Source organism: Felis catus, chromosome A1 (assembly GCF_018350175.1).
Source record: "Felis catus isolate Fca126 chromosome A1, F.catus_Fca126_mat1.0, whole genome shotgun sequence".
NCBI lineage: Eukaryota > Metazoa > Chordata > Mammalia > Carnivora > Felidae > Felis > Felis catus.
The window spans coordinates 11,464,406-11,479,490 of NC_058368.1; the positions used below are offsets into that span (position 1 = coordinate 11,464,406).

Below are 15,085 nucleotides of genomic sequence, written 5' to 3' on the forward strand. Positions count from 1 at the left end.
GTGAGTTTCTTACCATCATAAAAAACACCTTAGTAAAATCTCATATATAAATCTTTATGTCTATCTCTAGGTTTGGATAAGTTCCTAGAAGTACATAACTAGTTTAAAAGACATAAATTGTTCTTAGTACTCTGGATGTCAATTGCCAAATTATCCAAGTTACATTTCCACTGATGTTACATTTCCATCTTATATCCTCACCAATACCGACTATTATCACTTGCTAAACTTTGCCAGTTTGATAACCAATAACTTGTGTCTTTTGTTTTAATATATAATTTTCAATAATTGGTGGTATTCGATGCTTTCCTTTTGAGGTTTATTTTGTTGTATTTGATTTGTAAATGTGGTATTTATATATTCAAACCTGCTTACATTGCCTTTAATGATAACCTTATTCCTTCAGTAGTTAGGATTTTCTTTTCCTTCCTAAGGAAACGTGCAATCTTAAAGGTGTTGGGAAGCATCGGTGCTTGTGTATGAAAAGGCTGGAGTCTCACTGACTGACCTGTGCCTTGCCTCCCACAGCTGCTGGAGAAGGGTCTCCCAAGCATGCAGCAGCCCCTCCTCCAGGTGATCTACAGTCTGCTCAGCTACATGGATCTGTCAGTCGTGCCTGTAAAGCAGTTTAATGTGGAAGTTCTGAAGACCATTGAAAAATATGTCCAAGTGAGTATTTGGATACCTTCACTTAAGAGCTACGATGTTTCCAGAGAGTCATCCCAGAAAGACTGAAGCTTCGCTTGTAGCTTATCCTTGGCTGTAGAACTGTATGGGCGCCAGGCTGCACATTCATGCGTTGATATCCCTAACGCCCTGAGAGCAGTCAGGTGTGGTGGCCAACCACACTGCGAGTGACATACTGAGGAGAAAGACAGGACCAAGCTGAGGCATTTCTGAGCCCCTCAGAGGACACAGTTCTGCCTCTTGGGGCTCACAGGCTGGGTACTGAAAGCAGGTACCTAGCTGGGAGGGCCCAGCAGGGTTGTATTTGTGGTTTCCTATTTCAAAGAAGGAGAAGGAACCTAGGGCAGGTGTTTCAACATACAAGGGTTAATTCAGGGATTAAAATTGTCACTTGAGAGTTGAGGACAGTAAGGTTAAGCAACCTGCATGACTGTATTTGAAAATACTACAACAAACAAACACAGGAGTGTACCTGTTGAGTTGCAGAGTTCAAGGGCAGATGCTAGGTTCTATCTGGTTGAACTCATTGGCAAAGCCATACAATGTCAATGTTAGAAGTTTTTACCCCATCATCACTTGAATACCACGTTGCTTGCGGAAATTATTGAATGCTAAAAATGATTTCCAAGCCTTTTTTATTGTCCGTGTTTTAAGTGGCATTTCTCTGAAAGCAGTCATGCACTTGGTAGGCATTCAGTAACACTTTCTCACTTCACAGCAGTCCTGAGGGCCAGGTGTCCAGTTCCTATTTGTCTACAAACCCCTTGCCCCTAGTGCAAAGAAAAAATTGTTTTACTAGACTGCCTATTCTAACTAACTCAGGACTGTGGGCTATCTCTGTTATTCGATATCTTATCTTGAATGGGGACTGATTTCACATTCAAATCATGACCTCCCATTGTGCAGAATTTAAGAGGGAAGGAAATATGTTTTATTTCATGTGCTCTTATTCCACAGGCTAGGTAAATAATAATAATAACTTTTATCAAGTTTGCTTATCTGTGCTCAATATTTTTATGGGAGAAGCCCATCAGCCTGCCTGGGGCCTGTCAGGGAGACAAAGATCGAAAAACAAAGTGAGTCTTACAGAAAGAGTAGGCATATGATAAGCCAATAAGGAGAGGAAGGGCATTCCAGGACAACGGAACAAGGAAAGAGCTTGCCTGGTATGAGGAACTCCAAGGTTAGCCTGGGGGGAGGTTACTTCTATAGGCTGTGCTCAACGTGTGTGGACTCCACACTGCCCACCAGAGGGAGCCCTTGGAGGAGTTTAGGCAGGGAAGCAGCATGGTCTGAAAAGTTCTAGAAAGATCACTGTAGCTGGGGTGGGTATGCTGGACTTCAATAGCGGCTGCAAGTAGGGAGACCAATTAAGAGGCCATTGAAATAGGAGAACGACCAAGGAAGACAGAGACTGGAGGTGGGGAGAATGTTGAGAGTGAGTGGCCAGTAGCATAAATGCATTGGGTTTGTTTTTTTATTCGTACCAAAGAGCTACCTCATTGACCAAAATGGTACCTTGTACTTTTAAACTTCTATTTATTTGAATATGGACAAAATTTGGTATTTTCTTATTTGCTTGTTTCCTAAATGTATCTTCTCATCTGTATAAATTCTTTATGTCCTTTGCCTTTTACATATGATGGAACTTCCTGCACTATTTTAAATCTGTGAATTCTGACTGATCATAAGAAGTTTCAGTAGCTGGGGGTTGATGCATTTTTAAAAATGAAATTGTTTTTAACCATTGAATGTTTTATTCCCGTCAGAGTGTTCACTGGAGAGAAGCTTTGAATATCCTGAAACTGGTGGTTTCTCGATCTGCCAGTCTAGTTTTGCCTTCCTACCAGCACAGTGACCTCTCAAAGATAGAAATACATCGAGTGTGGACCAGTGCTTCTAAGGAATTACCTGGAAAAACCCTAGACTTCCACTTTGATATTTCAGAGGTATGGTATCTGTTTCTGTAAATTTCAGCAGCGAGAACAGGTGACAAAGGTCAAAACTAGTTGTCTGGGGAAGGAGAGACTTATTTTGCATTTACTTCAAAGTAAGTTTTCTAAGGCCTGCATTAGGTTCTGGTTTTTAGGAACACAGTGAATGTCGTATTCATTGGGACTCCAATTGGCAGCTTTTAAAACTAGAAACTAGCCTCAGCTATATAAAAATGATTTTTTGAAAGAGATAACTTTAAAATAGAATGACCATAAGCATTTTAGGGGCACCTGGGTGGCTCAGTCAGTTGAGCATCCGACTTCAGCTCAGGTGGTGATCTCGCAGTTCATGAGTTCGAGCTCCAAGTCTGGCTCTGTGCTGACAGCTCAGAGCCTGGAGCCTGCTTCGGATTCTGTGTCTCCCTCCTCTAATCTCCCTCCCCCCTGCCCTGCTCCCACTCTTTCTCTCTGTCTCTCTGTCTCTCTGTCTCTCTCTCTCTGTCTCTCTGTCTCTCTGTCTCTCTCTCAAAGATAAAATAACATTAAAAAAATTTTTTTAAAGAATGATCATAAGCATTTTAAAGCCTGACCTCATTTCTTTATCTGACAGGTATCATGTCCTATCTTTATACCCACAACTTTGCTCCCTGACCTCCCAGCCAGACCAGCAAATGACTGAGATTTAAAGAGACGCAGAATCTGCCTTTACGGTTGTTTCCCCAAGTGACACGACTTTTTAGACCAGTAAAATGATCCATATTCTTGTCTCAAGGGAGCGGGAAGGAAGGAGGAAGGGGACTAGTGAACCAAGCCGAGGAGTCAGGAAGAAAAGAGAGGTTGGGGGGCACCTGGGTGGCTCAGTCGGTTAAGATCTGACCTCACCTCAGGTCATGACCTCGAGGTTTTGTGAGTTTGAACCCCGCATTGGGCTCTCTGCTGTCAGCGCAGAGCCTGCTTTGGGTCCTCTGTCCCCCTCTCCCTCCGCCCGTCCCCTGCTCACTCGTACATGCTCTCTCTTGCTCTTTCTCTCTCAAAAATAAATAAGCATTAAATTTTTTTTTTTAATTTTTTTTTCAACGTTTATTTATTTTTGGGACAGAGAGAGACAGCATGAACGGGGGAGGGGCAGAGAGAGAGGGAGACACAGAATCGGAAACAGGCTCCAGGCTCTGAGCCATCAGCCCAGAGCCTGACGCGGGGCTCGAACTCACGGGCCGCAAGATCGTGACCTGGTTGAAGTCGGACGCTTAACCGACTGCGCCACCCAGGCGCCCCGATAAGCATTAAATTTTTAAAAAGAAAAAGAAAAGAGAGGGTGGAAGGTAGTCAGATCTGCCTGCTGCTCTGAGAATGGACATTTGGGAAGCCTGTACCAACTCTAAGATGCACAAATACTTTGCTCTCCTGTCTCGCTTACCCCGTGACCCATAAGCCCGCCAAAGCAAAAACTATACTTTGTCCATTTTGTAACCAGGGTCTGGTACAGAGTCTGGTGCATTACAGGTACTTAACAAACATTCTTCAACACTGCTGAATGAGTAAGTCCACTGAAGGAATAAACTAGATCTGCTTGTGTGAAACTTACTTGCTCTATTAAGTAGGTAGGTTGTAGTCAGCTTGGGTTTTTTCACACCGTGATCTCAGTGACCTTCTATCATTTCAGTATCCAGGTTAAGATACTCTTTTGCTGCTATTGTGATACCTGCATCTCTAGTTCGTGGGTCTGATATTAAGGTATCCAATCAATAATTTTTTCCATTTGTAACATTCCTTTTTCACATTGCTGGCGGGGAAGGCTACTTTTATTCTTTGGAGTTTGTTCTGTTCCAAAGGGGTACAGAGAGCATGCAGCCACTGGGCTGCACGCCCCAGGGACGGAGCTGCTCCAGAATAAAGAGCCTGGAGAACCAGATGGAGACTTTCCAGCTGGTGTCTACCACCTCTGAGGGTAGGCCCACAAATGGGATTCTGTGGCCCCACTGGGGCTCAAGTTTGGGTGGTGCTGCCTACCCAGCTGCCACCCGGCCGTGTGTGAAATGAACTCTCAGGAAGTGAAATTTCCAAAGCGTTGCCCGAGTACCTGGCCCTGAACTCCTTCATTTAAATAACTGAAAAGATACAATCACTCTAAGTAGATTTTAAATAACTGAGAGTATATAGAGACTGGTTACCAAAGGTTGGGAAGACGGGAAGGAATTTTGGCCTCTTGTTAGAATGGTAAGAAATTCTTTTAAGCTTAATCTGAAAACTATTTGCTTTCCTGAATGTTTTGCTTCTGACCTTTACCAGTGGTTTAAGAACAAGCAATTGGATTTGTTTTCAGCTGCTAAAGAGGGTGGGAAAATGTTAACGATGTAAAATGATTTAGAATGTATATTTGAACGTGGGGCACCTGGTGGCTCAGTCGGTTAAGCATCTGACTCTTGATGTCAACTCCGGTCATGATTTCATGGTTCACGAAATCGAGCCCCACATCAGGCTCTGTGCTGATAGTGCGGAGGCCTGCTTGGGATTCTCTCTCTCTCCCTCTCTCCCTACCCCTCCTGTGCTTACTCCTTCTTTCTTTCTCTCTCTCTCTCTCAATATAAATAAATAAACTTAAAAAAAATCAGAATGTGTATTTGAACATCAGGAAAATGAGCCTACCTGTAACACTGAACTTCTCTAAGGTTTAATCAAATAGGTAATGTTTGGTTGCTGCTGGGTGGAGCGATCCCATATTCCACAGAACTATTGAACAGATAGAAGAGTGAGATTTTGTATTCTCTTCTGTCAAGACGCCAATCATCGGGAGGCGATACGATGAGCTGCAGAACGCTTCTGGGCGCGATGGGAAGCCCAGGGCGATGGCCGTCACCAGGAGCACATCCTCTACCTCATCGGGCTCCAACTCCAATGTCCTTGTTCCTGTTAGCTGGAAAAGGCCCCAGTATTCTCAGGTATAGAATCCTAGTCCCTGGGATTGGAAGAGAGAGCTCAGGGAGACCTCTCGAGCCCAACTGCCCATGTGATCCCGGGTTCCTCCATCACCATCCTGGCATTGCCCACGTAGGCATCAACACTTCAGTGATGAGTATCCCGTGGCACCCCAAGGGACCCTGTCTCATCTTGGAACAGCTCATTTCATTGAGTTGAAGTCTGACATTTGCCGCTGCTACCCATTGGTCCTAGCTCTCTTTAGACTTAGGAAATGAAATCTGATCTCTCACCTTCAGAGAGATAAAGAAACCCTCTCCCCTCTACCACTCATTCCAGTGAGTTCTCTTTTCTCCAAAGACTATATCCTTAGTTCTCCCAACCAGTTCTATACGATAGGGCTTCATAAGAATGCAGAATCTGCCCTTCCGGTTGCTTCCTCAAGCCACACTGCTTTTTATTTTATTGTTTGAAGGTTTTTTTTTAATATAATTTACTGTCAAATTGGCTAACATACAGTGTATACAGTGTGCCCTTGGTTTGGGAGGTAGATACGTAAGCGATGAACCACGGGAATCTACCCACACTGCTTTTTAGACCAGTAAAATGATCTAAATTCTTACCTTGATGGAGAGGGGAAGGGGGAGGGAAGGGACTAGTGAGTGAAGCTAAGGAATCAGAAAGGAAAAAGAGGGTGGAAAGTAGTCAGACTTCCTGCTGCTCTGTGAATGAATACTGGGGAGGCCTGTACTTTCTCTAAAAGGTGCAAACACTTTGCATTCCAGTCGCCATTCTGACTGCTGTCCCCTAAGCATGCACTCCAGTGGTCTCCATGGACAGTCTGAGCTATGTGGAGCACAACCGGCCGCTGGATCTTCTGTAGTTCTCTCTCTGTAGATCTCTCTCTTAGTACAGCCTAAGACCGTATTTGCTCAATGGGCAACTGCATTAATGTCATCAGGCTTGCCATCGAGTAAAACCTCTGCATTATTCAGACCTCTTTGGTGACATTAATCACCTTAAGTGGAAAAGGAATTTATTAACTCTCATGGCTTGGCTTCAAGCACAGCTGAATTCTAGTACACAAAATGAGGAACTGGGTCCTTAGACTCCCTCTGCCCTTCTCACTGTCCTCGCCTTCCCTTCCCAGTCTTGGCCCTCCTTTCCTCTCCGGTGATTTCATTCTGAGGCAGACTCTTCTCTTATGAAGCACCAAAAACTTCGAGCAGCTCCAGATTTATATGGTCTTTGGCTCCGATGATTTCAGGTCAAAGGCATTCCCTTCCCAACATCTAAAGCAATTCTAGAAGGACTCTTGCTGCACATGTGAGGGAGGCAAAGCCCCACAGTGGGAGAGGAGCTGTTTCTGAGATAAAAAGAGGGACTGTATTACTGGAAGAAGGCCAAATGGGTGGGCGCTGAGCAGAGAACACTTTGCACACGTGCAGGACTCACCTTCACCCTCCAAGGTTGGAGGAGTGCAATATATAGCACGGGGCCTGCTGGAACATGGCTGGCTCTCAGTAAGGGTTCACTGAGCTGTTAAGAGAGCCTACTATACATTCTTAGGGATTTGGAAAAGAGAAGAAAAATAGACATCCCAACACCCATGTTCCTCTGTATGGATTCCTTCCCCGAATTGTAAGATGCCCACTAAAACTTAGGGAAATATTTTAGCAAATCTCTTGCCATTCTCCAACATTAAGGTCTTCCTGTCTTTGGCCTTGATAAAATACTGTATTGGGTGTCCCTTCTATAATGTGGAAAGAAGAATGCAGTGAGCCAAATTCCATTAAGAAAGAAAAGCTATGAGCACTATTGGCCTCCTAAGCAGTCTCCACGTTAACTTAAATCAGATTAAAGGGGAAAAATCATTTTACAGGGTGAGAAAGATTGCTTTAAGAGCATCTCTGAAGTAATTAACATTTTTTAGGCTCTGGCTTACTCTTCCTTTTCATTCTCAACTCTCCAATTATCCCGAGACCTAGTTCATCTATGTCATTGGAAAATGTGATGGTTTATGGAAGAATCTCCGTGCTTAAGTGGCTGAAAAATAAGGCTCATGAAGAAAAGCAAAAGGAATTGAATCTGTTTAACTTTAGGGAGAATAAATTGAGAAAGACTTAATATGGCTTACAGATAATTGAATTCTTTAATGCTGCAGAAAGCAAAGTTATTCTCCCATCTGAGGAAAATAAATGTGTGCTAGAACATAATAGATTTAATTTAGGTGAAAGGAAAGCCTTGCTAATGCTGGAAGTTGTAACAGACAAGAAAAGATTATCAAGGGGAGTCACGAATATCTGCTCAGTTTCACACCCCTCCCTCAGGAAAATGTAGATCAGCACTGTCAAGTAGGAACATAGTGTGTGTCTTGTTTTTAAACTTTGTAAAAGTTGCCTTTTTTAAAAAAGTAAAAAGAAATAGGTAAAATCAATTTTAATAACCTATTTTAGTTAGCCTAATATATCTCAAACATTATTACTTCAATATGCAACCAATAGTTTGCAATATTAATGAGATATTTTGCATTCTCTTTTTTCATACCAAGTCTTTGTGTGTTTTACATCTCAATTCCCACCACATTTCGGGGGCCATAGCCCTTTGTGGCTAATAGCTGTAGTATGGAAACAGATTAGATCACAGAACTCCATGATTAAAACGTGTTTGTGTGTCTCTTTTCCAGAAGAGGACAAAAGAGAAGTTGGTGCACGTCCTTTCTCTGTGTGGCCAAGAAGTAGGATTAAGCAAAAATCCATCAGTAAGTTCCATCATATATCACATTTATGTTGGTACCATATCATTTTTACCTTTGATCTTTTTACCTTTAGAGAAGTCCTCTATGAATTACAGGTATGATATCCACCATCATACTCATACTAGATCATACTCATAGGCTGTTTCTTTCCACACTAAGATTTTTAATCTCACTTGATTCAGAAACAGTGAATGATTTTGTTAGCTATTTGCTCTAGTTTGTAAATAGCACTGTTACTTTCATTTTTTAAAATTCTTTGGATTTTGTTATAAATATGCCCAGACTACGTTAATATGTATATGTATATTAATTAAATATAAATAAAATATATAATTATATAATTATTTATTACATAGAATAAAATATAAAAATAAAAATATATATATGACGATCTCCTGCATCATATTTAATATACATTCTTTTGGGATATAATTTTACTCTGCGTATGCACACCCCTTCCTATGATGTCATTATTTGACTCATCCAGAATAGGGATCAAAATAATGATATATCATTATAGTTTTTTTCTCTTACATACATCCACTGATGTTACAGTTAAAACAACAACATGCCATTGCGCTTTGGAATAAATGAATAATCACAGTATTAGAACTTAGCTAATATAAAATTTAGCTTTTATAAAATTTAGCTAATTCAGGTTGTGAGACTATCGTAGCAAAAGCAATAAAAATCTCAGGGTCTGGTTTCCCTGGTGTATCTCAACCTCTTTGTTATTAATAAAAAATAAATAGCTAACTAATTTCCCAAATGAAGTAAGAATTAGCAAACAATTGCTCAGGGGAGTTGTCTTTGAAATCTCAAAATGTATCTATTAACATAGTTCACGAGCAGGTGAAATGTTAGAGGCTCGTAAATACTTGCTAAAGTGCAGATGGGTGTTTCTTACTGTCCGGAACGTGCCCCTGCCAGCCAGCAGCTAAGCTCAGCTTATGATCAGTAGATCAGTGGGTTTGTTGCTGCTCCTGAGACCTGAGGGCAGAGGGGACGAGGTGACAGTGGCGGGGTGGGAGGAGGGAGAGTGACAAGCGCCCTTTCCCTCTGCGGAGCGGCCATCCAGGAAGGACCGTCTCCTATTGCTGTTCTGGCTGGCGCGTCCTCCTCAGATCTCAACTGCCTGCTTCCGTGCTAGAAATGTTTACCCAGAGTATGTTGCCGGTCGGTCAGAGAGGCAGTGCTAACTGGGAAGAAGAGCCTTCAACCGAGGAAGCCTGCATTCTAGCCGCGTCTCTCACGAGCTAGTTGCCTGGCCTTCAGTGCTATTTCTCTCCTAGACCCACTTGCAATCCCTGAGCAAACTGTGTGTCGCGGGCCATTGCATGAGAACATAGTGCAAGTCACAGGACTGTTCTTAAACACTGGAGGAAAGGGGGACATTTCAAATCCATTCATTCTTTTTACTTCTGAGAGGCACTTGTTATATTAAATAAGTACAAACGATTTGCCTGCTTCTCAAGGAAGACTAGATAGACATTATGATGGCTAAAAACAATCATACCGTTCACTTTTATTTAATATCAATCTATGTTCAGGAGAGACTGGATAGCAAAACATTGAGGTCCACTTACAGTTTATTTCTACAAAGTTCTACTAAAATGTCCCAGTGGGAAAAAAACTAAACACAGAAGATGGTTCTAAGATTATTAACATTCTAGAAGTCTTAATAGGAAAAAAAAAAAAAGTTTTGTTCCGTTTATACCAACAGGAAGGGAATTTAGGTATAAATTACGAGCATGGCTGCTCACATACTCGTCTGTAATTCAAATGAGCAAGGACTGTAGTATTTGTCCTCTGTGTCTTATTCTTTATTGGTTCCTGGTTTATCTCTGAAAGGGTTAAATGCTTTGTACTCACAGGCCATTCTATAATAACGTATCTTTGTATCAGTAGCCCTTAAAATATTATGTGATGATATGCATGTGAAGTGTATGTGCATGTGTACAATTTCCGACCTCAGTTCAGAAACAGTGGAAAATTTCTTGGCTGCTCTAGTTTGCCTGTGAATATACACTCAGTTGTCACACACACACACACACACACACACACGCTCCGATGGGATCCAGTCTTCATTAAGAAGCAGCATCGTGACTCGAACCTTCTCCTCCTGTGTGAACTTGCGCCTTTGCAATGAGTTTAATCTGAAGGCACCTGTCCAACATAAATACTAAAAGAACATTCTAAAAATACCCACTTAAGGAATTAGGTGTGTACTCGAAATAGATGGCCACGAACAGCCAGTTGCAGTTTTTATAGCACAAACAACCGAAGGGAGAACCGTCTCTCAGGAGAGGACTCTTGCGATTCGTAGGTGATCTTTTCATCGTGTGGGGATCTGGACCTTCTGGAGCACCAGACGAGCTTGGTGTCTTCCGAGGACGGCGCCCGGGAGCAGGAGAACATGGATGACACAAACAGCGAGCAGCAGTTTAGAGTCTTTAGGGACTTCGATTTCCTAGATGTGGAGCTGGAGGATGGAGAGGTACAGTATATTCTCTGTAAAAATACCCCCCTCAGCCTTGCCTTGACTAACGAAAAGTTTCTTTTTACCTGCTAACTGATCAGGTTTTATAACAGACTCTTTAATTGGGAAGCTGTAGACTTTGTTTTCAGTCAACTTATCCAAAGGACAGCAGCTTAACTTTGGCAGAAGTTACCACACCCTTCCTGTCTGAGTCCACAGCATTTAAGCTGCCAAGTTCTTTCTAAATGGCAGGGATCTGACGTTTAATGGCCACACAAAGACTGTGTGTGTGCAGTCCAAAGGTGAACTTTAAAAGAAAAAAAAAAAATCGCAAACACATTCAGGTTCTGAGCCTGTTCGCTGGCACCTGGGCAAAACTTGCCAAGAGTCTAATTATTTTAAAAGTGAAATTACTCTGATTCAGTTACTTCAAAGCTTGCCTGCTCTGACCTGAGAAGGGAGCCTCGGGGCTCCAGCATTGTTGTGCTGTTTGATGAAATCACAACTTGAAACAGGATATAGTGCACCCGAGAGCTCTTTGCTCTGCTCTAGGCTGCTAGCTCGTGTCCCCGACACCCGGAGCCGCTGAATTCATGTCTCAACCGGCCAATGCAGATTTGTGGATTTGAATGATAATTATGGTGATAGGATGCTTTCAGTTATGAGTCATGTGTTTGAAAACTGGGATTGGAAGGAGGGGCATCATTGTGACCCTCTCATTTCAGTAGCTTAGAGGCACGGTCCAGCTGGGGAAAGTCTCTGCCTCATGGAGGAAAACAAAACTGGCCAAAGGGAGACTGGCGTACCTAAAAATGCCTGATAAGGAGCCGGCTCCTGGTGTTACTTCACATCCTGAGGCTCACGTTCAGCTAAATGCACTGTCTTTCCCAGACAAAGAAAGGGCTTTCTGCCAGTCTTACAGTTACAATGGAGGCCCAAATTCAAAGTTTAATCTACCCCGTGACTGGTATGCATCTCCTGACTCAACCAGAAACTTATGGGAAACGGTACTTCCGGTAGCTGCCTACCTTCCCTAAAAGGATGGGACTGTGGACCAATCCTCTTATGTTGAGGTAAGGCCAAGGAGCTCTCCGCTTTTGTTCCTCCCGGCCAAGGCCTACCCTGGATGTCTGGGGAGAATTCTGTCCCCAGGATGAAGAAGAATGTTTTCTCTACCTCTTCTTTTCTGTAGAAAACAAGTTTAGCCTACCCAGTCATTAAAGAATATAAAGACGCTAGCTGTAAAACACCTTTAAAGCAAGTGTCAGCTTTTCACCTTGAATTATCCTAGAACCACTAAAAAGTACTGCAGAGTTTTTCGACTGTTAACCTTAATAAGTGATAAAGAGGGGCGCCTGGGTGGCTCAGTCAGCTAAGCGTCCAACTTCGGCTCAGGTCATGATCTCACAGCTCGTGAGTTCAAGCCCTGCATCAGGCTCTGTGCTGACAGCTTAGAGCCTGGAACCTGCTTCAGATTCTGTGTCTCCCTCTCTCTCTCTCTCTCTCTCTGTCTGCCCCTCCCCTGCTCATACTCTGTGTCTCTATCTCTCTCAAAAATAAATAAACATTTAAAAAAAATTTTTAATAAATAAGTGATAAAGAAATCAATCACTAAATGTGGTGAGGATTGTTTTAAAAAGTCTAAGCCAAAATACAACTGTTTAGAATACTTTCAAAACCTCTCTGAGCCAAAGCTATATGGGATGTCCGAAGATGAGCTCCCTGATCTGGACCACTGACCTAATTTTTGCTCTTAGCCTAGAAATCACGCTTAGGCACCCTCTTCACTCTGGAAGTTAAAGTAAGGAGGGAAATTTTGATGAAGCAAGAGAGGCATCATTTTCCAGTCTCAGCCAAAATTTAAAAAAAAAAAAAAAAAATGTCTTATGGGATGTGACCTGGCAGGAGTAACATCAAGTGGAGGAATCAGACATGGTTTCTGAACAAATTTAATTTCTGTCAAAATAAAGGAAGGAAAATATGAGGTGCCACTCACTTGAAAATAAATATACTAATGCTTTGGGGGACAGTTAATAATGAATGCTACATCTGACTTCTAGTATTCTGTTATTCTAGCAAACAAGAACTACAAAATCATAGTGATCATTTTCTCTTATATAATTAGATTTTATAAGAAACTTGAGAACGTGGGGGCGCCTGGGTGGCTCAGTCAGTTAAGCGTCCGACTCTTGATTTGGGCTCAGATCATGATCTCACCATTCATGAGCTCGAGCCCCGCCTTGGGCTCCATGCTGAGTGTGGAGCCTGCTTGGGATTCTCTCTCTGCTCCTCTCCCACTTGCACACACGCTTTCTCTCAAAATAAATAAATAAAACTTAAAAAAAAAAGAAAGAAACTTAAGAGTGTGAAAGTATGTATTTCATCCAAATAAATTAAACCATCTGAGAATATTTTGCTACTTCTCAATAAGATTATAATAAGGGATTCTAGCAAGCATACAGGGTAGTACAGTAAAAATGCTCGAGCTTTAGGGTCAGGCAAGTCCAACTTTGAATTTCACCTCTGCCCCTGACTTAGCTCTTGGCTTCCTCAGCTATTAAGTGGGTATGATAATAGCCTGCCGAGTTGATGTGAGGATTAGGTAAGAACCTCTGGAAAGCTTCTAGCACAGTGTCAGGCACATAGTAGGCATTCCTTTGTACTGTCATTGGTGAATAATTCCAGCATATCCCCATCTGAGAAAGCCAAGCATATCTGGCATCTAGAGCAAAACACAATGATCAAAAAAAAAAAAAAAACCTTTTTTAGATCTGTCCCTTTTCATTAGTCTCAGAATTTACTGACTCCTATCTGTAACGGTTTGCCTTTGAAATTTTTAGAATCTTTAGAAGGTGCCGTGTCCTTGCTATTAATTGCACATTAGCAGCGAACACACCAGGATGACACACTAGCCTCGTGAGATGGATCAGGTGATGCCACCTTTTTTTCTCCCAGTTGATGAGCCTCATTCATTTCCCCACAACACTGAACAATTTGCTCACAAAGAAAAATTTAAGCATCCCCCCCCCCCGCACCAAAAAAAGGGCGTTGAGGAGCACAAGGTGTCAGTCACTGAAGTGACAAGCTATTTCAGAAATCGTATTTATGATTTGTTACCCCAGATACATCATCCGCCCCTAAGAGGATTGGAATTGCTGGTGCTTGGTACTGATTTCTCTTTGGGGGTTTGTATATCTTTACCTTTTTTTTTTAAGTTGCATCAAATGAAGTATATATCGTTGGCACTGTTTGTTGCTGTTGTGTTAAAACTAAGATAAATGCACTTGAGTATCTTTAATATTATCGTTTTAAATAGACCTCTTATTTGTTTTTCTGTCCATTCAATCCGCTACGAAGGAACTGCAGGTAAGATGATGCTATGTTTCATTCAGATCTGCTAAGTAGATGTTTTGCATCGTCGCAGATTTATAACAACATAATTGCTTTTCTTCCTCCCTTCTAGTGTATGTATGCCTATCTGCGCGCATATTTACATTGAGGTGTGCGTGAGACAAAAAGTGTTTTTCTTTGTGGCTCCAGGATGGGAATAGTTTCCAAACTATAAATACAAGACAATTTTAAAATCTAGTCTGGAAGTTGCATAGTTATATCTCTTGAGAGAAAGTGAGGTTTAAATAGGATCCGTGGAAATCTTATGATGCCTGAGAAGGCAGCCGCACAACGGAATTCGTTGTGTTGTTACCTTCTCTAATTAAAGGTGAAGTCAACAAGCAGCATCCAACAGTATACCACGAACACTTCCAAGCAGATCTACTTATTTTCCAGGAATTAGGAGCTGTCTTTGTATGGCAACTGTATAAAGTTTCATCCAGATGAGAACCATTTCTCAAAAGGGGGTCCTAATAATAATGGCACCCAGGAAACAGGCATAAGCCAGGACCGTCCTGGGCATACTGACTCGTGTCACCCTACTATCCATTGCCGTGTCAGACTTACTCTGAGTAGGCATATCTGGGCAAATATATTTTGACCACAGTGCACTTATGTCCCTTCACCAATAATTCTTACCTGACAGAGTTCTAGTGTGGAAAAAAAATTATTTCAAAGAATAGTGTTTCCAACATTTCTAGAATGTTCAGTCACTAGTACTTATCTCAGTACAAATCCTGAGTGGTTAAGTTTGATAGCTGACATACGCAGATTGTCTTGAATAATTAGCCATCTCCTAAATTTTCTCACACATAGAAATATCTGACATAATCAGTAAGACACTGTTTTGACCTTGTGGGTTGACTTTTAATCACCACACACACTTGAGCTAGGTAATAGCACTCTTGCATCTCAGTTCTT

The 15,085-nt window shown here is 41.9% G+C and overlaps 1 protein-coding gene across 10 annotated transcripts in view; it reads left to right on the forward strand.

Moving 5' to 3' along the window:
• Positions 1-15,085, forward strand: part of FRY (FRY microtubule binding protein) — a 445,567-nt gene that overhangs the window by 393,213 nt on the left and 37,269 nt on the right. For 8 of the 10 annotated variants that reach the window (XM_045051411.1, XM_045051389.1, XM_045051146.1 and 5 more), the window contains 6 exons: positions 529-669; positions 2,457-2,636; positions 5,399-5,560; positions 8,224-8,298; positions 10,622-10,792; positions 14,132-14,140. In XM_045051411.1, the coding sequence (XP_044907346.1) occupies positions 529-669; positions 2,457-2,636; positions 5,399-5,560; positions 8,224-8,298; positions 10,622-10,792; positions 14,132-14,140 (738 nt within the window). The remainder of the gene's footprint in view (positions 1-528; positions 670-2,456; positions 2,637-5,398; positions 5,561-8,223; positions 8,299-10,621; positions 10,793-14,131; positions 14,141-15,085) is intronic. The other 2 variants (XM_045051171.1, XM_019825125.3) reach the window with 1 other exon arrangement.